The 23,900-nt window shown below is 39.2% G+C and overlaps 3 protein-coding genes across 12 annotated transcripts in view; 2 read left to right on the forward strand and 1 right to left on the reverse strand.

Annotated features, from left to right (window-relative positions):
* The window catches only part of trip12 (thyroid hormone receptor interactor 12), a 31,267-nt gene extending 27,718 nt beyond the window's left edge, over window positions 1-3,549 (reverse strand). For 3 of the 9 annotated variants that reach the window (XM_047392163.1, XM_047392160.1, XM_047392157.1), the window contains exons 1-2: window positions 3,282-3,549; window positions 363-509 (exon numbers count right to left, since the gene is read on the reverse strand). In XM_047392163.1, the coding sequence (XP_047248119.1) occupies window positions 363-460 (98 nt within the window). In that variant the 5' untranslated portion in view covers window positions 461-509; window positions 3,282-3,549. Of the gene's footprint in view, window positions 1-362; window positions 510-2,121; window positions 2,140-2,813; window positions 2,966-3,281 lie in introns of those variants that run through there. The other 6 variants (XM_047392166.1, XM_047392161.1, XM_047392162.1 and 3 more) reach the window with 5 other exon arrangements.
* Window positions 3,550-3,732: 183 nt separating this feature from the next.
* Window positions 3,733-6,373, forward strand: fbxo36a (F-box protein 36a). The gene is made up of 4 exons (XM_047392170.1): window positions 3,733-3,878; window positions 4,017-4,125; window positions 5,828-6,000; window positions 6,141-6,373. Exons 1-4 carry the CDS (start codon window positions 3,783-3,785, stop codon window positions 6,282-6,284), a joined length of 522 nt encoding a protein of 173 aa, XP_047248126.1. The 5' UTR covers window positions 3,733-3,782; the 3' UTR covers window positions 6,285-6,373.
* A 133-nt stretch (window positions 6,374-6,506) lies between these two features.
* zbtb38 (zinc finger and BTB domain containing 38) lies at window positions 6,507-20,205 on the forward strand. Of its 2 annotated transcripts, XM_047392169.1 has the most exons (4): window positions 6,507-6,939; window positions 7,426-7,721; window positions 12,395-12,465; window positions 15,075-20,205. In XM_047392169.1, the coding sequence occupies exon 4, from the start codon at window positions 15,092-15,094 to the stop codon at window positions 18,704-18,706; it is 3,615 nt and encodes a 1,204-aa protein (XP_047248125.1). In that variant the 5' UTR covers window positions 6,507-6,939; window positions 7,426-7,721; window positions 12,395-12,465; window positions 15,075-15,091; the 3' UTR covers window positions 18,707-20,205. The 2 variants fall into 2 exon arrangements, with proteins under 2 accessions (XP_047248125.1, XP_047248124.1); XM_047392168.1 differs by lacking the exon at window positions 12,395-12,465.
* Window positions 20,206-23,900: the final 3,695 nt, after the last annotated feature.

The following is a 23,900-nucleotide window of genomic DNA, read 5'->3' on the forward strand; positions in this document are numbered from 1 at the left end:
GGGTTTCTTGAAAAAAGCCACATAAGAGTTCAATAAGATCAATCTCTAAAATGTCTTAATGAGACAGAAAAGCCAATTCTTTTAGTCACTGACACTTCTGGAGAAACCAAAAAAAAAAACAAAAAAAAAAAAACAGCTAAATCAAGAGTTAATCATATCTGACTAGCAAAAGGAAGCAACACTTCTCTTAGTAAAAGGCACATACATTGCCATTTCCCACTCAGTAACATTTTCTACAGCAATCACTAAAGTAAAAACTCTTCTCAGCTAAACATTAATCTTGCCAGTTGGTTCAATCAAGAAAAGCTAATGGGGATTTTGGGGATTGAGAAAGTAAGGGGCAAGCATGCAGACAGACTCACCTTCCAGCTACTGTCTGGTCTTGTGGCTGGGCCGCAGCAGTGTTCCTCTGTGAACGGCGCAGTGACCCCCCTGGATTGGAATTAGGCCGGTTGGACATTGGCACCTCTCTCCTGAAGGGACATACCCTTTCTAGACACTACCATTCACTGAAATAAAAGAAAGCAAGCAAACAACAGTATTAATGAAATCATAATGAAAAACAAACAGGTTGCTGAATGGTTTTTTTAGCATTAGGCAACAAGCTTCCTCTTTGGGGTCATTTTAGATCTTTTATCTAACAAAAGAAATCTTAATCAAGATATAGTTATCCCCATAAAATAAAATAAACTAACGAAAAACTAATCCAGTTAGTGGTACAGGGACTACTAACTAAACACACAAACCTCATGTACATGACCTCAAAACCACAGGTAACGTGATCAAAATCTTTTATCCAAGACTACAAATGATTTCATTAACTGTGTGTAACCTGCAATGCTTTGATCCAAAAGTTAATTCAGTCAACTGAATTTCTTCAAATAGAAACTATTAATGCATGTTTCCGATAGCTGAGCAAAACGTTTACAACTTAATAGATCAAAGAATAATCTTATGTTTACACTCTTGTCAAAGCCACTCTGTTACATTTTTATGTCTTCTAACAGCATATTGTTGACAGCATTTACCAAACCAGATTTTCTTTACGTTTCTTCCACTGACAGGTAAGGCTTTGCAGAATTATTGCTACCCTACATTATTATACCGGCCCAGGATTGTTTTGAGCATCAAAACACGGAAAAAATCAAAATGTTAAAATACAGTTTAGGTGCCAAAAACATCCCATGGTAGATAATACTACAATGACTTGTACATTCAATACTCTGTAAGGAAATAACCAGGACAGCTTGCTGCTAGAGAGTCAACAGTTTTTATAAGTATTAAATCAGAGAATTTCATAGGAAAAAGTAAGTACAATATGGATGAAACCTCAATTCACAAGACAGAATTGATGAGGCTGAATATGAACATATTGGACAGATTTAATAATCGTAAAATAATACTAAATCACAACGAGTGATTACTCTTGGCCTACAAAAAACTACTACCAAGAATTGGCAAATTAATCAACTCTTAAGCCGCGATCTAATGAATCCTGAAGACAAAATACGCCACATTCCCCAAGCTCATAGGGCCACGTTAGGCCTGCACTGACAGTGCATCCTTGTCTTTGTTATTCGAGCACTCTGACAACTGGCACGCCGCCACTCGCCAGTAATGTGATTAGATTTACACAGCAAGTGGCTGACATTTGTAATCGCCATCTCGTTTCGTTCCCTTTAAAAAAAACAAACAACTGTGTCCAGCTTTGTACCTATGATTTCCAGAGGCCTGTATTTCTGACGTAGTTGTTTAGCATCACCCGAGCAGCATTAGCATGTTGAGCCAGTCATTCCCTCACCATCCATCTCATACGTTTTGACAGCAGCCAATGTTCTGCCGACAAAAGTTTATCTCCTCAATGCTAAACGCACATTCCGCAGATGATCTCAACGAGAAAACACTAAATTAGAAAGCTGAAACAGTTAAAGTTATGCTGGCTAATTTAGCACTGGTTGCATTGAACTGCGTAGTTTGAGTACCGGCGTGTCAACCTATTTAGACACTTATCTATTTGGTAGATTTAAACAACTATCTCGTTTGTACGTTGTTTAGTAAACGAATCCGCACATACTCTTACAACATAGCAAAAGACAGTCTCAAAATAGAAAAAATAACTACTTGAGATGAGCTAGGCACCGAAAATGGCAGCATCGGATGGATCGTCATTCGAGAGCGGTTTGATGTAATAAAGCTGTGGCGCTAGCTAGGTTGGTATTTGGACTATTATGACACACAAGTATGGCTGACAAGTTTTAAGAAAACGAGAAGAGACGTGATGGCCCAAAATGCGTTGGCCCACCTTTTATGGTGCTTGCTAAAGAAATCAAACTCAAAATAAATGACTGTCAAGGCCAATAAGGCAGATACAATGACATATTCGTAGCAACACCGTTGCTAGCTGCTGTGTACAGGCGTACTGCTAGCCAACCTTTACAAAATATGAGAAGTGAACCGATGTTTTCTTAGCCCATTAAAGGCCAATGGCTCCCTCTCACTGCACCAATGTCTGGGACTTAAACTATTACTAGCCTAGAGAAAATAAGTTGTCTAACAACGTGTTAACAAAACACATGGTTCGTTGTCAAAGTTGGGTAAATAAAAAAAGCAGAACATCTTAATACCGTGGCTAAACCGACAAGCGTCGAGGCTAGTTAATTATTAGCAAGCTAATATGAGCTTAGCCAGGCAACATAGCCTCTTCAATGACCGTTTAGTAGCAAGCTGACAAAATAGGAAGAAAAAAAAATTATTTTACAAGCGACCGGTTGTTATAAAAAAAAACACAGTTCTCCGACTGATGTAATACTAACCTTATCAAAACAGAATTAGCCACCGCAGGGCAGTCACGTAGGTTACGTTAAGCGACGTTAAATCGTCCAAGAGCGTTGTAGCAGCTAACCTTGGTATGCTAATCAATAAGAGCTTTCCTTGTTGTCACTGCCTAGCGTTTGCCAGCTCGACAGGATGGGTTTCACAAATAAGAGCTTCAAAATATTTCACAAACTCAGAGTTTCCGATTAAATATGTTAAACTGCAACTAAATTAATTAGTCGCAGAACTAAAAGGTAGCACGACCTCGTTAGGTTGCAAAAAAAAAAAAAAAAGAAATTTCCACCAATACATTTTAGACACAAAAACAGGAAAGCAGGAAGGGGATTCAGGATAATTCTACGACACTAAAAGACCATTCTATTGATGCAAATCGATACTGAATAATGTCAATAGACTGATGACTGAGGTGTCATTGAAAATGTAAACATTTCATATATTGTTGTTACCTATTTGTTCCAGTGTTGTAGTTGTAACAGACTGTGCACTGCTCCTCTTTTCTCTCTCTACCCCTGCTAGCTTCGTATCAGCTGAGCGGCCTACAACTGCAATATACATCCGCGTTATTCATCCGCTAGGGAACTAGATGCCTCTGATTTTCGACATTTGCTGACTGCGAGTAGGCAGAGCTGCTTCGCCTACAAACACTAATTTTCAGTCGAAAACACGAAAGCAGTGCTTTTGATAGAAGAGGGAGCTGCATTCAGTTAAACACTGCTAACATTAGTTTATCAAAATTAAGTATCAAACCCCCCCCCCCCCTCCATTCCCCCTGAATGTGTAAAAGTATAACTCTATGTTAATAATTTACGTGCTCATACTTATTGTTCTGTCACCCTACATCCAAAAATAACGTGCACTAAAAGTGTTCATCTGCCGTTGACGACATTCACCCAGTTTCTTTTTTTTTTTTTTTTTTTTGTTGTCATGGTTACAGAGCTGCGTCCAAAATGGCGTCCTTGATAGGGAAACAACTGTTTGAAACTAGTGGTCAGGGCCCGCCGCCTTCTAAAGATTTTTTCCAACTTTTGATTACCAGAAATGAGGTAGAGTCCGCGTGTATTTCAGTATATACGCAGACAAATACTCGAGAGAGTCCTCTCACTTTTTCACATATCTTAGAACACGATTCTTTTACTTTTAGGTCCTGATTTATATTTGTTTGTTCATTCGTTTAATTTAAGGTCATATGGACAACATGGACGATTTCTTTGCGACGTGAATGTAGAGGTGCTCCTCCAAAACAGCTGAAGACAGCTCATCATGATTTTCTACAGGACAAAACACTTCAGTGTAAGATGTCTTTATCCCCTCAATCTCTTTTAACAGTTAATGTTTAAACCAGCCTGAATCACCTTTGCCATACAGAACTCTGTGTGATGTAAGTATTTGCCCTTAAAACAAACATTCATCTGGCTGAGGATTGTATTTTTTATAGGAGATATTCCCATTCATGTTACATTAGGAATGAAGCCAAACATTCATGGAAGAAAAATATCTCCTAAAAGTCTTGAGCCACCTCCAGTTTCTTCGTAATTTATTTCTGAGAATACATTTTTTTACACTGTTTGGTAAGCTAGCATCAACATCAACCTGCTAAGTCCAGCTTAAATTGAAGGTTTTATCTTGTGTCTATACGCAACAGATAACTTCCTCAAATAACCAGTTTTAAGCCACTATAAAATTTAAGGAAGCAGCGTGTTGCAAATACACAACTTCTTTGTTTTCACTGTTTTTCTTTCTATAGTTGATTAAAATACAGAGTATACCACAGTTTATAGCCACATAAAGTGCCCCCCATTTGTATTGGTACTCCTGGCAAAAATATGTAAAAGTCCCTTGAGTTCAGTTTGAGTTCCATCAGACCTGCTTCCATATTATAGTTCTTTTTTATCCAATTTAATTGTATTTGTTGCTTTTATGTCTATATTCTGAATTTCTTTGTTTGCATTTACTTTTATGTGAAGCACTTTGGTTGTGCTTTTGTTAAATGTGCTATATAAATAAAATTGACATAAAAATCGATTGATCTTCTATTGCAGTATTACAATAGTATAATAGTATATAGTACAATAGTATAATCCCTAAAAACTCTTAGAAAATAAAGGGAACTGGAGGACGTTTTTAAATATATACTTTGGTTTTTAAACTGATCAGTGTTGAGTAAAATGAAACTATTAATCCATAACTTCCCTTTTTCTTAGGATATAAATATGACATAAAACAGAGGCCAATTTCTCATAAATACTCTTGAAAATTGAGGGAAAATGAGAGAACATACCATTCAGCAAAGGCAGAAATGTTTTGATCTTCATAAGTCAGACAATAGCTTCTCGCAAAACTTGCCCATGGCTGCTGTTACGACAATATGTGTGCCAATGTTTATCTTGCCAGTTTAGTTAGGAGAAAGGTAAGGGAGGAAATACAGACCTCAAATCACTGTCAGTAAACTGTGGGATTGTGCTACTGGAAAATAGAGGAATTTAATTGAAAGCTTTGTACACATCTTAAATGCCCAAAAAAGTGAAGGCTGCCAATTTTTCATTAGCAAAGTGTTTGCAAAACAGCTGGTAATAAGAACTTGACATATCTATGTACAGCATTTTCTGAAGAAAAAAAAGGAGACAATGGCAGGGAAATAAACCCAGGAGATGAACATGGTCTGAAAGTCCAGGTCTTAAATATAACAGGGACATATTCTGCAACTTAATGCAAAACTTCAGAAATGGATTTTCTTTCAGTTGATCAGTACTGTATATAAAGAGTTGGGCCTATTGTCCTTTACAAATAAATTGTTGGTTCAAAAATATTGATTTATGTCTTTCAAACTCTGCTATATTTTACATGTTTTGTAGATTTAACAAAGCAAATGTGTGTCTTGACAACAGACTGCCATTAATAAAGTGTGGTACAATTTAAAATAGATTGTTTGCTATGTGTCAATATGAGTTTTGAGGAATTTAACAGGCTTTGCCATGATACTTGTCCTCCATAGATGACGTTGGCACTGTTTTTGGACAGAGGATCCTAGAATACACCCTGACACTGTGCCAGGGGAATTATGACTATCTGGAACGCTTACCCGATGACATACTGCTCAGAATCATCTCCTTCCTAGAGCTCAAGAACACAATAATGTTGGCCCAGGTTTCCCATAGATTCAGAATGGTAAGAGACTCACAGAATGTCAAATTTACAAGAGTAGGGATACTGAATTTGTTTTGTATTATTCATTTGCATGAATGCACATGAATGGTCACACATTCTAAAGCTTTGTTTTCCTGTCTTGGGGTCTAACTGGACCATAGCTCTGCAACTCTGAGAAGTTTTGGGAGCAGTTTGTGAGGAACCACTGTGCTGATTTCACCTGTGACATGGAGGGCATAGCCAATGCCATGGGATGGAGGATGACCTATTTTACATTCTTCCACAAAAGTGGCACCAAAGAGTAGTAAAAATGAAAAGCAATGTTACTGTTTCTGTCAGCAGCTGTTTGTATTCTTTTCATTAAACAATGTAAGTGCAAAAATCCACAAAAACCTACTTAAAACAAATTAGTATTTTTAACTTGGAAATATGCAACAACAGTTGTATGTTAGGTGCTTTTTGTGAAAAATTACAGGCAACTCAAATTAGGACGCTACATAACACATTAAGGTTAAAATATTTTGTTGGGAGAGAGTGAAAAGAGATGGCAAAATATAATCTAAAAATTTCTCAAATACTTAAATCCTGCTGACATCAGATCAGAGAACTTTTAGTTAAACACTTCCTGTTTACATTTGATCAAACTATTGTAGCACCCTCTGCTGGTGGCCTTCATACCCAAGCATTTCACTGTAGCGTGTGAGCTCTGTGATGTTTTTCATTGAGTGAGCCGGCAGAGGGAGCAGCACAGCAATGAAAGCAGGATGATGTAGGGAGGAGGAGAATCAAGAAAAAACAAACCTTAGGGTGGCGTGTGCAAAACAAGTGCTGTAGTTCTGGTTACCATTCCCAGGCCTGAATACAGCTACGTATTTATCCTGCCTTGAACGATTGGGCAAATCTGTTTCCATGAGCATCTGCTTCCACAGCCCAGGAAAGCTACTGTAACATTAGATAAAGGTATGAACTTTTTTCAGTTTTAAGATACCCTTATGGAGTCACAGGACAGTTATGAAATCTGATTGCCTTGTGGTTATTTCTTGTCTTTAAAGAAAGGCAATAAGACAAAAATCTAGTCTTTCTTTGTTAAGAAAGAAAAAGATAACAGTTTGGATACTTTCTAAATGATACATTAAACACTAGGTCTCCCTCTGTGATTTGACAGGGCCACATTCAGCCCTGACTGAGGTATTATGGGCTATTATTAGCCTCTCGCACAGACTTCTCAGCTGAGTCTGGTCTAGGAGGAAAAATGTTCATTACGTAACAATGAAGGATCTGCCTCCCAGACTCAGTTCCTGAATACCAAAGCAGCAACTGGGCCTCACACTGAGGGAGAGCGGAAGCCCCATCCATTTGTTTGTTGGAGCTAGGCTTGTTGTTTTTCTGCTTATCCCTTTTTTTTTTGCTTCTCCACACATTCACCTCACCACCCCTCCTTTTCAGCAACTCTTTGTAGGTCAGTGATGCAGCTGGAGTGACGCAGCACTGGAAGCTGCCTCCGCAAGGCAACTTTGTACAGCAGGAGCAGGAAAATCTCTGCCAGAAGCAAAGTCCACACACCGGTAGCAACGATGACCGAGGATGGGAAAGGCCTGACATGGGCCAAAGCGACAAAGGAGGCTGGGTAGTCGCGCTACCCTCTTGCGCCTAAGCAAACAGCAGAGAGACTTCCACTGCGCCAGAGACGGGTCCAAAGCAAGAACTTCCGCACAGAAACATTTTTTAATAGGCGACAACAGGTATGGGTGCTTATTGCAACAGCAAGATAAATTCTCCCAGGCATAAATCTCTTTGTTTACTGGGAGTGCTTTACAAGGCCAACTCAACCTTGTACGGCAGTGTTTGCCTCCCAGCCGATGAGTTCCCACAGGCCACAGCTGAGATCCCTGAGCCACAGAAGCACAAAGGCCTGTATAGTTTTTTCATGCTGTTTTACACACTTCCTGGCTCTAATATTAGGGCTAGATAGCGAGATACTTCTTATATAATACAAAACTTAATACAATATCGAGAGCATTAAGGGTTTAAAGTATGGGCAGAGATTTTTTTCTTCCCCATCTGACATTTTGTTTAGAGTTTAGATTTGGATATTAAATGGGAACAGAGTGATTATTCCTAAAGTTGTCAATAGCAAATCAAAAATGTTTGCTGAAAGAAAAATATTATGGCACAGTGGTTGAAATGGTTCACAGTTACAACATGTCGCGGTTTGAAGTAATTTACTTAACTAAAGCTGGAAACTGGCAGTAATCCAGCACACATCAAAAAACATTTTAAATGATGGACCTACACAAAGTAGTACCATTTTGTGAATTGGAAGGAAAATGATTTAATTTTCAAATTTTCAAAGTAAAAATCTGAAAAGTGTGGCATGCATTAGTATTCTGCCCCTTTTTGATACCCCAAAATAGAATCCAATGCAACCAATTGTCTTCAAAACTTACCTAATTAGTAATTGAAATCCACCCGTTCATAATTTCATATCAGAGAAAATCAGTGAACAAAAAACATCATGAAGACCAAGGAACACAGCAGACAGGTCAGAGGTACTGCTGTGGAGAACTTTAAAGCAGGGTCACTGATCAATCTATCCTCTAAAAGAATTAAAAGAGCACGGCACAGTTTCAAACCTATGAAGACATGATCGTCCACCTAGACAAACTAATCTGTGGACAGTACTATTAGCGAGCCACTCCACAAAGCTGACCTTTCTAAAAACTGGCAGGAAGAACACCATTGTTAATAGAGACCGATAAGAAGTACCACATGCAACTTGCCAAAAGCAATAGGGGACTCAGCAAGGATGTGGAATAATGTGCAGTGGTCAAGGGAGACCTAATTACGGAAGACTATGTGGGGAAGAAAACACAACACTGCACATTACACTGAACACATCAGCATGATACTTCCATCACCATGTTTCGCTGTGGCGATGCTTTTCTTCAGCAGGGAAAGGGAAGCTGGTCAGAGTCAATGGAAAGCTGGATGAAGCTAAATACATGGTAATCCTGGAAGAAAACCTTTTATAGGTCTTTTATAGGCTACAAAAGACTTGGATAAAGAATTAATTTTTTATTGGCTTTCATTTACAGTATTTATTTATTTATCTGGAACCATGGACAGAAAACATTGAGTTCAAAGAGCAAAAATGTACTGGGCCAGATTATAGTTTTTTTCCCAGCTAATTGCCTTGTGTAGTTCCAGTGGCAGGTGCGAAAAAAAACAAAACAAGAGGAAATACAATAATTTAAAAGAAATTCGAAAGATTAAGAGAAGATTACAAAAGCAGGACAAGAAATCTAAAGAACAGCCAGAGCTACACTGGAGTGAATTAGATCCAAGCGTATTCATAAATTAAAATGGGCCAGTCAATGTCAAGGGGGCTGAATGAACATACAAGCCACACTTTTCAGATTTTACTTTTAATAATTTGAAATCCATACAACCTTTTTTCTTCCACTTAAGAACTAGGCACTACTGTGTGTTGGTTTATCACATAAAATCCTAACAAAATGCAATGAAGTTTGTGGTTTTTATGTGAGAAAATTTGAATAGGTCACAGGGTATGAGTATATTTGCTAGGCGCTGTATCTATTATTTCATTGTTTTCTTATTATTGTTCGCTGTGCTTTAAGAACTACATTTACAAACAGATACACACGGAAACAACAAGTGGCTGGTAAAAACTGACAGAGCCATGACGCCAAGAAGAAAATAAATAATCTGCAAGGTGAAAGCTGTTGTACCAAAACATTGTTTGCATGATGGGCTAAACAGCCTATAAAAGTTGAAAGACTAAGATTTCTGACACATGTATTTACGTTTCATCAAAACTAATCTATCGGGCCATGGAATGGTGCTGTAACCACCTAGTACTTTTTCTGAATAAATATGTTGGCTCACAGTTGCTGTGTAATAAGGGCACATAGCTGAAAAGGTCTTTTTATTTCAGAAAAATCTTTCATTATGGCACAGTGAGTCTGGAAGAACATCAGAGAGAATCTGAAAAAGGTCAACCTTTTTTGGATTTGCCTTGTCCTGGATGACCGAGAATATTCACCAGCATTTTAGAGAGTTACCTCACCCCTCTTATATGGCTGTTTAGGAGGAGCAGAGCTGATTTTCTAAATGGTTTTCTTCCTGCAGGGGGTAAAATCACATATTTGTTAGAAATTTAACATTACTGTCTGTTATACATGCTGTTTTTTAGCAATGATTTGTCCCTTGGCAGCCCTTAGTGGACGCAGCGTACAGGTTAGTTTGACTTGTAGTGTTCAGTCATCTTATCCTGACCTAAGAGAAGGTCTTATCCGTTTGTTCTCACTAAGCCAGCTCTGAGAAAAATAACATTTGGCTTAACTGACAGACAAAGCAGGAAATGCAATGTCAAACCATTTTTATTTGTTTCTTAATAAAGAAGCAATCAGTAAATGTTGAATTTATTTTTTACAGAAGACTTCTTCCAATCTGTCACCCTTGGAACCATTACCACCACTTTATTTTTGACTAATTTATTTAGAATTTATAAATGATGAAAAACGTCGAAGTAGTGAATGAAATGATTATAATACACCACTCTAAAAGTGGCAGGACTTTTATGCCTTGTCTATCTGGCTGGCAGTAAAGATTCATACTTTGAATAATCTGGTTTATATGTTGGTCTAAGGCTGGTGGCTCAGGACATTGTTTGAGTCAGATGTACCGTATACTTAAGACAGACTTTGTAAACCAAAACACATCTTCATGTATTCATACCACTTGCACTTTTTCACATTACAACCAAAAATTTTAATGTATTTTATCAGTATTGTATGTGATTGACCAATACAAAATAGTGCATTATTGTGAAGTGGACGAAAAAGGATAAGTGCTTTTTAAAATGTTTTAAAATTTGAAAAGTGTGGCCTGCTTTCATATTGTGCCCTGTTAAATTTGATACCCCCTAAATAAAATCCAGTGCAATCAACCATCTTCAGAAGTCACCTAATTAGTAAAAAAAAGAGTTACCTCGGTGTAATCTAACTTCACCATAACTACAGCTGCTCTGTGAAGGCCTCAGAGGTTTGTTAGAGAACATCTGTGAACAAACCACATGATCAAGACCAAGGGACATAATAGACACGTCCGGGATAAAGTTGTGAAGAAGTTTAAACCAGAGTTAAGTTATAATCTCCCAAGCTCTAAGCATCCTATTGTTCAATCTATCATTCCGAAAAATCAAAGGAGCACAACTGTAAATCTACCAAGACCACATTCTAGACCACCTTCTAGTAGGACAATAGTCCTTTATAACATAGAATTAGAGCTACAATGGAATAGTTTAGTACATTGATGTGTTAGAATGCTTTTTCACCTCAGCAGCCATGTAATACTGCTTGTCTGGTAAAATGTTTGTTAGGATGGGAGGGCCTAAATAGTTGCTTCTGTCTTTGGAGGCTAGTGGAGAGGCTACAGAGCCATGTCGTGTGTTTAGCTCTCTCCCCTCCCCCTCGTCTGCAGTGCTGACGCATCTGCTGCTTTCGCATCAATCAGCAGCCTCTATATAGGTACACCCCGAGTCGCTGCAGAGAGCATGGTTTGTTTTTATCTCAGCCAGAAAAAGCATCGCTGAACATCTGGACTGTGATTGCTGCCTTGAACAACAAGGTAGCAGTCAGTGCCAGCTCCTCGTTGCTTCAGCTTTATCTAACCACAGTGACTACACAGGCATGGACGAAAGGCTATGGTGTGATATGCTTCTGCACAGGCAGAGACTGTGTGTAGAAGCAGATGGTGTGCTGTTATGCATTTAAGGTGCATATTAGAGAGCTCATGATGATTTATTTTGTCATGCCAGACATTGTCCTGTTAAAGCACGCATCAGGCTTCACTTGGATCTAGTTTGCGGAGCTGGGGAGATATAATACAGCATCCGTTATTCGGCTCAGGACCCCTCGCTATGAGTGCTCATAGCAATGCAGCTGAGCGTGTTTTCTGGCAGTGGTATGAAGAACAGAGCTGATGTGTGATGTGGAGCCCTCCATCTCTCTGCTCTCCCTACTGTCCTCTGCAATGCTTAATAAAAGTTGTCGTTTCCTGCTCAGTGGCTCCAGAGCGAAAGCGTCAGTTGCCCAGCTAGTACATGGGCAGACCCATGCTCCAATTTGGCTACATCCTGGAAAAAAACTGCGAGTTATTCCAAACGCTGTAGTGCTGTAGGACAGAGGAGGGCAGGGCAGATTCAGTCCAGGACCTAGGCTGCATGGATAGAAGCGATGGATGCTGGAGCTGAAGTCATCTGCAAATGAGAGGGAGGGAGAGGAAGAAAGACGTCAGAAAAAGCTCGGCTTCAGACATCACCACTGTTCAGCGATCATCAAAGGGGAAAAAAGTATTTTCGCCTATATCTTACGAAACTGTTTTTTGTGTATAGGCCGTAGAGAAAGGGATCCTGCACAATATCGTTTCCTGTTTGTTGCGCATCATTTTCTCTGATTCACTAAGGTACGTTTTGCATGCTTATCCTCAAATTTGAACCTGTTTTGTGTGTGTGTGTGTATGTGTATGAGCGGAAGTTTACCTTGCAGAGCTGCATAGAGGGGTTTTTGCTTTGATACTTTGCTTTTCGTTTGATAATACTTTCTGTATCTTGCGCTGTCATTTCTCAGTTTGTGGTTTGACCTGAGGGGATTTCTACTTTTCAGTAATAAAAAAGATGTAAAAACAAATTTTGGGTTTAAAGGTAAACTAAGTCAGGGTGTGGCAAATTCAGAAAGCAGTAATAACAAGTTCAGAAATTCCGCTCAGCATGTGGCTGCAACAAGCCAAAACAATTTATGCAAACTGTAAAAAATGAATGTGGTGGATTGAAGCAGCTTCCTGGAGAGAGAATGTGATGCTGTTCCACAAATAGCACACACAGATAAACAGGTTTATATATGTGGAACATACTTCTCCAACATATGATGATATGTTATATACAAAAATCCATTTTGTGCTGCGGACACAAAGACTCTCAGACTCCTGCATGCAAAAAACTAAGTATATTCAGGTGGAGACAGAGCTAAACCTCTATTGCTTTGCACATTCCTGCTTGTAGCAGGTTCCCAAAGAGGGGACAGTATTTTTTGTAAGAAGGGGTAAATTGAAACCTCTGATAGCAGATACAGCCGATCGTCGTCCAGCTGAATCCCAATAAGTGCTGCGCCATAGCATGTTGCCATGACAACGGAGGCCCGTCTGCGATAGAAGGCAGGAGGTTAGTTGTGTTTTCAGCCGTCAGAAAGGCTTTACAGACAGCGGCGGCCATATTGTATTTGGTGCACATCTCAAAATTATAAACGAAAAGACCTCTGATAATTACCTGCGTCCTCCTTAGACGAAACACTGTTCTGCATTTAAGAACTGCATTTGCAGAACATGACATTGTAAAAAATACCAGCATGAATGTTATTTAGACTTGATGGAACTTGAGAGATCAGCAGAGAGGCTGTTAAGTATTAATAAATATACCATGTGAGTGAATCTGATTTCGATCAAGATAGATTTTACCCTGACGTTTTCTTTAAGTTCGATTGGTTTTGAGAGAACAACTGCATTATTGTTTGGCACATTAGGCCTAAAGTGCTCCGAGAGATGTAACATTGAATACAGCAAAAGTTGAAGTAAATGATAAATCAATGATAAAATTAAAGCTCAAAATGGAGCTTTAAATAACATCAATGCAGGTGGGATGATCTATTGTTTACAAGTGATGAAGTGTGTCTCAGCAAAGACAGTGAGCATAACATGCAAAACAAAAATGACTTAGATCGCACCGACTCTGAAATGAGTTACTCAGTATTAAGATAATACTCTTATTCAAACAAATAAAGGAGGGGAGTTCAGTTTAGTTTAACATATAAATCGAGCTAATCTTCATTTTACCTGACCATTAGCTTTGATTTCCATAATCAAATATTAAATAGCTATTTAACAAAATTAAATACTAGCAGCGTTTTTTTTTTTTTTTTTTTTTGTGAGGCAAGGGAAAAGAAGCCTTCAAATGCAAGACAACTGAAGAAGGAAGAATATGACTCATCATCACATAAACATCTACTTGACATTTTCGAGCAGTATTTTCCCACTGCCCGAAAATCAAATGAACATCATTCATTTAGTTCAATGTAAAAATCCCCACTGAAACATACTTGTTACTGAGAATACAAGAACATCTGTTATAAACAAACTATCATAACACTTTCACAAGGCGAGAATTTTTAAACGGTAGTCAACAGGCAAGAAATCATCATGACATTTCCCAGTCAATACAGAGGGAGAACGATAATGAAGTATATACATACATAGTATAAATATGTAAAAACATTTCCCTGGGCTTGCATGATGTCAGGAAAACATGTAACTGTGCTGCTCTGGACAATATTGATTATGGTTAACCCACATTTTCTGACCCTTTCTTACTTTTTTTTCATCCCAGGGTCCCACTCTTTGTGAGCTTTAGCATCTTGACCACTAAAAATATTCGCCAATGGTGGATTGTTTTAGCACACATATAAGCCTTAAAATAAAAAATACACTCCCCTACTAGAGCACTATAACGAGATTTTGGTGATCAATGGAGAGTTCAAAGGTGGCTGGAATTTAAACAAAAATCCAAACAACCACATATCCAGAAATATACTGTAGATCTTTTATTCAGAAGTCTTAGTGGTGGTACCTACAAATGGTTCAGAAAACAACATATTGCAACACATTTGCCATACCTTTACTGACACAGTTTAGGTAAGTTTAATAATTTTTAAGTCTGTTCTGAAAAACATGCTCTCTTTAAAATGGTAAAGACTGCTTTCATCTCAGTTGAAAGTGTGAGTACACTCTTCATGCATAACATGGTTTAGAGGTCATCAGGTTTAAACTCAGCAGCTGAAGATGAAGACAGGCACTCCATGTCAGAATGTTGCTGCCATCTAGTGCTAAACATGAAAAAGTGCTGAAATGCTTTTGAAAAGGAAATAATTATATTCCTGGGCCTATTTAAACAGATAGACCAGTTTATATTAATCTGCTTTTTAATACAATATGTTAAAATAATTTCTTATTCTCTCTTTTTTTAGATGACTGCAGTGAACCTATGCATTCAAACCTGATGGACAGCACACACCCTAACACTGTGCTGAGCAAGCTCAATGAGCTGCGATTACAAGGCCTCTTCTGTGATGTCACCATCGTAGTGGAAGATGTGAAGTTTCGGGCCCACAAAAACATCCTGGCTGCATGCAGCGGATACTTCAGAACCACTCTGACATCCTCAGACACATGCAGCTCCAGCCAAGTCCTAGAGCTCATGGACCTAAAGTCTGAGGTGTTTGCCAGTATCCTCAACTTCATATACTCCTCAAAAGTGACATCAGTGGGTGCTGAGAACAGAGGGTGGCTTGCAGCAGCTGGAAAAAAACTTGGAATTCCTTTTTTAGAGAAGCTTATGGATGAAGAGCAGCAGGATGAATGTGTTAAATCTCGAGACTCTTGTGAAACCACAAAGTCTTCAATAACAAAGAAAGAAGCTTCCAGGGCTGATGAGGCAGACAGTGCAAGGGGGCCTCGCATTACCAATGCTTTCTCTATCACTGAAATGTGTCATGGGAACAATCCCTTCACTCCTCTGGTACAAACAGACAAGGAGAGGCAGTCGTCAGATGTGGGAAAGTTACCCTCAAGTTTCCCTACTATGTCCTGCATCAATGGGAACAATGAGACAACCCACACCCTCTCTGAACACTCATATGCAGTAAACAATTCCACTGAAGGCAAAGACACCAGTCAGCAGGACAGCAGAAAGGTTTGTAAACCAGCAATATTGCACTCAAAGTCACTCATTTACAGGAATACAGGCCCGCTGAAAAAGCGCCACAGGCTGAGAGCCATTTTGGGCAGAAGTATGCTTCCAGCACCAGGCGATCAACAAACTGATAAAGCAAACACAGTAACCTCAGCATTATCTGATGGCGATACTGCTGCTCCTGCCACCGTTATGACTCCGCCTGCACTTTTCTCAGAGGCAGAGGCAGAGAAGACAACCGACACAGAGCTCTCTGCAGCCACTGACAGTGTTAACACAGAGCTAGGCCCACCACCCCTTTCTCCTCACCCGGAGGACAGCATTTCAATCTACAGCTGTGAGCACTGTCCGGAGATATTCTCAAAAAAAGCTCTTCTCACTGTTCACTCCGAGATACATAAAAAGCATTTTGGTTCCCATTTGCTGTGTAAATTTTGTCACAGGAAATTCATACACCTCAAACGGCTCCACAACCACGAGAAGGTATGTCCAAAGGCTGGAAGAGGCCCACCTAAGCTGGATGCCAGGAAAATATCAACCAAAGAGGTGGAGCACCACTCAGATGGAGATATGGAGAGCACTGCGAAACAGCCTCCCTCTGCTGATCTCTCTAGCCTGAACATGCCAGAGCTCATTGAAGTTAACCTAACAGAGCGCCTACATGAAGAGAAGACGATAAGGCAGAGGAGATACAACTGCAGTGTGTGCAAACGAGTCTATGTCACTTTGTCCAGCCTGAGGCGGCATGAGAATGTACACTCCTGGCAGAGGGCCTATCCCTGTCATTATTGCAATAAAGTGTTTGCCTTGGCAGAGTACCGTACCAAACACGAAATCTGGCACACAGGTGAACGCCGCTATCAGTGTATTTTTTGTCTGGAGACATTTATGACGTATTATATCTTGAAGAACCATCAAAAGTCCTTTCATGGCATTGATCCTAGCCTAGCTGTTAGAAAAAAATCTGCTAATGGTGGGCTGAAGGCCAGCGTTTATCCAATCAAGCTCTACAGGCTTCTGCCCATGAAGTTTCGAAAAAGGCGATACAAGACATACAGCCAGACGTACTCAGAAAGTGTTGAAAAAGGTGAATCATCCTCTTTAGACAACAGTTCTCCTATCCCTCCATTTGAAGAAAAGAATCTCACCAGCCACCCCAACACAACTTCATTCCCACTAACTTTTATGGCCACAACAAAGATGGTCTCCCCTGTCATGCCTCGCATCTGCTTTGACAAACCTTGTGACCAAGTTGTTGACCGAAGTCTCAATGGTGAACAGGGGAAGCAGAGAAGCACAGGGAAAGAGGCTGGAGGCCGAGATTCACCCTTCAATAACTGTGACAGCATCTTCTCGGTGCTGCCCAATTCTGAACCTCCAGCAGATAAACCGCCAGTGGTGATGAACTCAGAGCATGCTACTCATAGTTTGCCATTCTTAAACTCCTTGAGCACTGTTAAAAAGTTAGGCGAGTTGTCAGCTTCAGCAAAAAGGGTTGAAGAGATGACCAAAGAGATACTTCAATCCACCACAGAGGATCTGATGCAGGACAAATTATTAGGGACAAAAACAGAGACTTACATTGCCAAACCCGCTTGCCAGGGTCCATCTTTGGACAGTAACGCCAACCCACTATGTCAGATAACAGTAAAAATAGGCAACGAAGCCATCATCCGCCGCAAAATTAAAGGATCTAAGCTCTTCCCCAGGAAGAAGAAAAAAACTAGAGAACTAAATGAGGAACAGAGATTAAGTCAGTGCACTCCACCAAGCGAAAACTTAGAGAGTTTGAGGCTTCGTCTCAGACCAGAAGCCATTCCTTCCACTGAGACATACGATGACACAAATGACTGTGACACAGCGGACCAGCTTTGGCGTCCCTACTATTCTTACAAGGCTAAAAAGAAGAGAAAGAAGTTTAGATACAAACACAGAAATACTTTGTTTCACCCCTGTCCTGAACCCTCTGTAGACAAAACATGTTTCGCTGAACCCCACTTTGACAGAACACACCTTCCAACAGAGGAGAGCAGCTCAGGAGGTAACATTGGGCTGAAACATAGTCTTAGCAGAAAGTACAGCTCCAGGCCAAGCTACAACTGTGACATCTGTGACAGCTCTTTTATCACAGAGACCGGCCTGAAAGCTCATGTGATTGGTTCCCATCCATACTTCTGTCGGACCTGCGGTAAACAAGGTCCCCCTGGTGAGGCACCCACTGTTGGGGATTACATCTGCAAAAGCTGCATGGAAAATGGCTCTTGCTTTGACAACACACCCCGAAGTCCAAACCAAGAGAAGAAATATCGCTGTTCATTCTGTCCTCAGCGTTTTCTGTATTTAGCCACCAAGAGAAGTCATGAGAAAAAACACCAGGAGACAAACAATGAGAGTCCTAAACATGACACTTTCACATCATGTTCACAACCAAGGGAAAGCAGCAAACAAAGCCCCGCCAAAAGAGAGTATGGTGGCAATCAAGGGGACATTGACATAAAATGTGAAAACATGGATGAAGAGCATTTTACAACTGAGAGTAAGCCAAAACTGAAGGATACACCTGAATTAACGTCTTCGACTCCCTATCAAGATGTGACATATTCAAGCTATAAAAGTCCACCATCACCATATACGGAGTCACTGCCTGTGCTGGCGTCCTCAAAAATGAAACACAAAGTTGTGAAAAAGAGGATAAACATGCATCATTCTATGTATCACATTCCAAAGAAGCTGGCCTATGACAGAGACAGTGATCCCAACAAGAACTCCTTGATGGGACCAAGAATGAACAGTCTTACTAATCATGAAAAATCCAGCAAACTGTTTAGAAAGACTGATTCTGAACCTAACGGTGCACACATTTCTCTACCGGAAAAAGTGGTGTGCAAAGAGGAACCCTTCTTTTAAAGGCTTTGAAAGATTTGAAGACAAACTGCTTTGTTGATGACTAATTAAAGCTACAATGTTTTCATCTGAATATTTTTTGAAAGGACAAGGCAAATATGATAATCTAACATCAGCAGACTGAAATTTCTTCCACCCACCAATAACTCAGTGATTATTTTTCACAGTTTTTCATCTATATGATGGATATTTTTAACTATTATACAGCCTTCTGATACAAACTGTACTTTACCCTGTGTCTATGCATCAAGGTAATGTTTCTTTAAATGCAGTGCAATAACAGATCAGCTTCTGCAAAGTGTGGGGTGGCAGAAAAGTTTCCTGCCGTAGTTTTGGCTTTATCTTTTTTAAAGCTTGTCTGAGTGAAACAATATGGATTTTCTGTTGTCACCTTTCTGGACGTCCTGTTTAAATAACTGGGGATTGGTGCGTTGCACTTTATGGGTGGACTATGCTGACTAATAGTTTAATACTTTGATCGTTGACATTTTTATTCCAAGCTCTGCTGATGTAAATAAAATTTCTACTAAATACACAGAACCACTGAGATTAAATTTACTCCTTTTTGTGAGTTTAGTATGTATAAAACATGTCAAACTATTTACATAAATATTGTTGTTACTATGAACTGTTCAATTCTGTCCTTCTTTTGCAAACATGTTAAAAAACATATGCAGGTGCCTTATCCAGGCTATTTCTAAGTTGGACTTTAACTTTCTTTAGTTGCATTTATCTGGTCATTTTACAAACTGTGTTTAATACTCATCATATTATGAAAGAATATAAAGCCACATGATGGTTATCTGCTCCTCCTGCTCCTTTAGGGACCTGCAGCCCATCTGAAAAGTTCATTATTTGTTGTTTTTTTTTTCCACTTAAACTGCATCTGCGTTGGGCTTCCAAACACAATTTCCAGATGTTTTGCAGTTTTTTACTTTCTAAGACTTGGTTTGTTCTGCATTAAGCAGTTCATTTACTTAATAAATACATGATTATAAATCAATACGTTTACTAGAACATTTTACTGCAGTTAATGTTGTTGAACCTTTTTGATTTAGTATGTGGAAAATACTTCAATTTCATTTATACTGCTAAGAAAGCAAGGTAAGCAAGGTCAGTAGAAAGTATTAATGTGAAGTCAGTAACATGACGACTTTTACTTGCAAGAGTTGAACTGAAGAGGGCACACTTAGTAGAGTTGCAAAATTTGTTTAAAATCTGTATCTGTTTGATAGTTACTTGCATTAGGTTGTTTTTTTCTCTTTGATCATTTTAAGCCAGTTGTATTTTATTTCCTCCTTTGGTGTGATGATATTGTCCCCAGTAAAGATGCATTAAAGCATTAAAACAAATTCATATGTACTTGCAGAAGGTAAATATTACACAAAAAATGGAAACGTGTTGTTTTATTTAGGTACATTTATGAAAGGGGGAAAATTGTGCCACATTTAATGGCACTTTTAGGAATCCTCTTAAAATAAATGAAACTGAACTATTTTCAATTTATACTTTCTGAAGTTTTTTGAGGTGCATAGACACTTCGAATATCTCAGTTGATGTCCTGCTTATCAGTAGTAAATGACATACAGAAATTTTCTTTAAAATGGGAATACAACATGCCATTCAAGTAAGGCATATGTGTGGCTGCAGGAAACTGTTTGCCTATATATATATATATATATTTGCATAAACATTATATATATATATATATATATATATGTGTGTGTGTGTGTGAGTGAGATGTGTCATTTATAAGCATCAAAAAATCTCTTAACATAGATCAGCATAAGTACAACAGAGACAGAATCCAGTGAAAAAGGTTAAATTACATACTTAGGGTAAGCTGAAGCTGAAGTGAAAAACGTCTGAAGCATTCAACAGAAGCCCCAACCTGAGGCTCTGAAGGCGTGCACTCAATTGATACCCTGGAATGGGATTTAACACAATAGATGAGTGTGCAAAATTCTTAATTGAAAATCCCTTGATTATTATCTATAAATGATCTATTCCAGTAAATTTGAAACTTTTAAACTCATTTGCTGTCTCAGTAAATAACTTTCCCAAGTACCACCATCGTCAGAGACATTTTAACACTGCAACACAACAGAAGCTGTTTCCAGCCTGTTATGCAATAACAAAACATTCCTGTACATTGGCATTGTATGACTGATTGAAGGACACATTGGAAGCATCATTGTATCGTCTTCAGAAGTTTAAATGTTTAAGTCTGAAGTTGGAAAACTTAACAGAAACCTTCCTAAAAGTAGGAACTTTTTTTTTTTTTTTACCAAACCCCAACGTCAAAATCTGATATGGGAACCATGCACTAAAATATAATGTTAATAAAATTTAAAAAAATCTATATTTATTTGCTTTTTTGGCCAGTGGTGCCGGAATAGGGAGTGCCATACATTAAAGTGGGGGAGCCAGTGGTCCCCCCACTTTACGACCCTGCCCGGCCCACGCCAGGTCCCTGTCCAGTCCCACCAGACATTCACGCTGGTCAGACCCACTGACAGGCGGTGACTAACGTCTCTCTCTTTCCCTCCACTTTCTCACACTCTCACTACTTGTCTCTGGGTCAGATTTACGGAATGAGAAAGGACCTTCTCTGTTTGTGTGAATGTCTTTGAAATGACAGAAGAAAAATATAATCAGGACCTATCGCCTAAAAGATGACTTGGAGCCACAGACACGACAGAGTAACTTCTGGCATCTGAATCATTCCAACAAACTATGGCAGGCAGGCAACCTGTCAAGGTCATTGTTTCAATTTGTCAACGCAATGTCACCCAGAAACAGCCTTCACATAATCTCTCCAGACACCCAGGATAAAATAAAAATAACTCTTTTCTTTTTTAATAGTAGATATTACAGTTATTAGTTTACAAAAAGAAAAGGAAAAAATTGTTGGTTTGCATGCAGAAGTTCTCAAAAAAACGTTTCAACAATATAACAACAAAACAAACTTTTATTTTCTTTTTCTGACTTTAATAAGAAAACATTACAGTTGACTATAAAAGCACAATCTCACAAATCAGATTAACATAAGCAACGAAAACACCCTTGACTCTAATTATTCTATAGGTTTTTTATCAACGTAGGCCTAATAATTGTTCTTATAAGATTGTTGTTAGGAGTATTTGTGATAACAGCCTATAACATACACACACAATAATAGTTGATATTACCACGTCTTAATCTCCTCCTCTTCATTCATGAAGACGTGACTGATAGCCTGGACCTCAATAAAGTACTCTGCAGCTTCTGCTTTGTGAGTGAGTGACAGGGAGGCTTACTTTGGAGAAATATGAGGGGAAGACTATTTAATCTTATTAAGATCTGTTAATGGTTCCCAACTTCATAAGTGACCTTCCACATCCATTCATGAGTGCATCGTTAGACCTGGGCCTCTGGGGCTCAAGCTGAATGTCAATAGCCCCGGATTAAAGCGAGACTATTAAGTGGGAGGAAACCAGAATTTATCCTCGGTTAAATATGCATGTACATATTATCCTATTATTATCATATTATTTTCACTCTGTACACCTCAGACTTCCAGTACAAGACCGACTCCTGCAGAAATACTCAGATGATTCTGCAGTCGTGGGGTGGATCAGAGATGGACAAGAAGATGAGTACAGGAAGGTGGTGGACCGCTTTGTGGCATGGAAACAATCATCTCATCTTGAATGTGAATAAAACAAACGAGATGATTGTTGATTGTAAGAGACACAAGAATAGGTCAGACACTGTTTCTATCATGGGAGAAGAAGTGGAGGTGGAGGAGGAGTATAAATACCTCGGTGTTCACCTGGACAACAGACTAGAGTGGAGATGCAACTGTGAAGCCACCTACAAGAAGGGACAGAGCAGACTGTACTTCTTGAGGAAGCTTCGGTCCTTTGGTGTTTGCAGCAAGAGGCTGCATATCTTCTATAAGTCTGTTGTGGAAAGTGTGATCTCTTCTACCATCATCTGCTGGGGAAGCAGCATCAGAGCCAGGGACTTAAAAAAGCTCAACAAGCTGATAAAAAAGGCTGGCTCTGTTCTGGGGACTCCTCTAGAACCTCTGGAGATCATTGTGGAAAGACGGATTCTTCATAAAATGAAGAACATTATGGAGAACCCTGAGCATCCTCTTCATGAGACTGTCCTACAACAACAGAGTGTCTTCAGTCAGAGGCTTCTTCAGATCTGCTGTAAGACGGAGCGCTACAGGAGATCCTTCCTCAGCTTCCAACAGCTCTTTGAAAAATCCTGCATAATATAAGCTACAAAAACATTTAATTTCCCTTTGGGATTCATAAAGTATTTTTGAATTTAATATAATTATCCATCCCTGCTGATTTATTTATTTAAATTATTTTGTGTGCTTTATGTCATATACATATCTATACATTTTTTATTTAGTCTGCTATGCTGGACACACACAAATCTGCCCTCCATCACAGCACTGTACTGTACTCCAGGGGCTGATCTTGACATGAATAGTCTGCATCCTGACCTGACCTCTCAGACCTGGAAAAGATTCAGCAGAGCAGCAGTGGATCTCCTCGCTACATGGGCGAACGTGCAGCGCCTGCTCTGGTTCTCACTGAGCCCACCATTAGGAGTGGATGCCTTCGCTCACAGTCTTTGCCCTAAGATGCTCTTTCATGCTTTTCCTCCAGTTCCACTGATCCAGCGGCATAACACCGGGCCGCCCATGGACTGATGTGACTAATTTGAGTATGTGCCCCTGATGTGCAACATTCAAGGTTAAGGCAACTCAACACCACCAAGGCTGCGTCATCTCTAAAATGAATCTGTCGCTTCTGACTGTTTATCCAAAATGTTTTAGTTAGCACGTTGCTACAGTGTTTGAAAGTACAAAATGGAGATAAATTCATTGTTATTATCTTATATTGCTAATAGTTGTTAGCTTGGTCTACATGAGCCCAAGTACTATCAGTTCTACTTTTACGACAGCTTGAGAACCATGGATCTATGCAAAACATTTCGACAATCATAAGAAAAAAGAAGATATTTTCGAATAAATCACTCTTTAAAAGTTATAAGGCTTTTTAAAACTACACACTCACCAACCACTTTATTTATTAAGTACATCTTGTTAGTGCTGGGTTGGACCTTGTTTTCCCCTCCAAACTGCCTTGAATCTTTAAGACAGAGATTCAACAAGGTACCAGAAACATTC

The sequence above is a fragment of the Girardinichthys multiradiatus genome, chromosome 18 (genome assembly GCF_021462225.1).
Source record: "Girardinichthys multiradiatus isolate DD_20200921_A chromosome 18, DD_fGirMul_XY1, whole genome shotgun sequence".
Lineage (NCBI taxonomy): Eukaryota > Metazoa > Chordata > Actinopteri > Cyprinodontiformes > Goodeidae > Girardinichthys > Girardinichthys multiradiatus.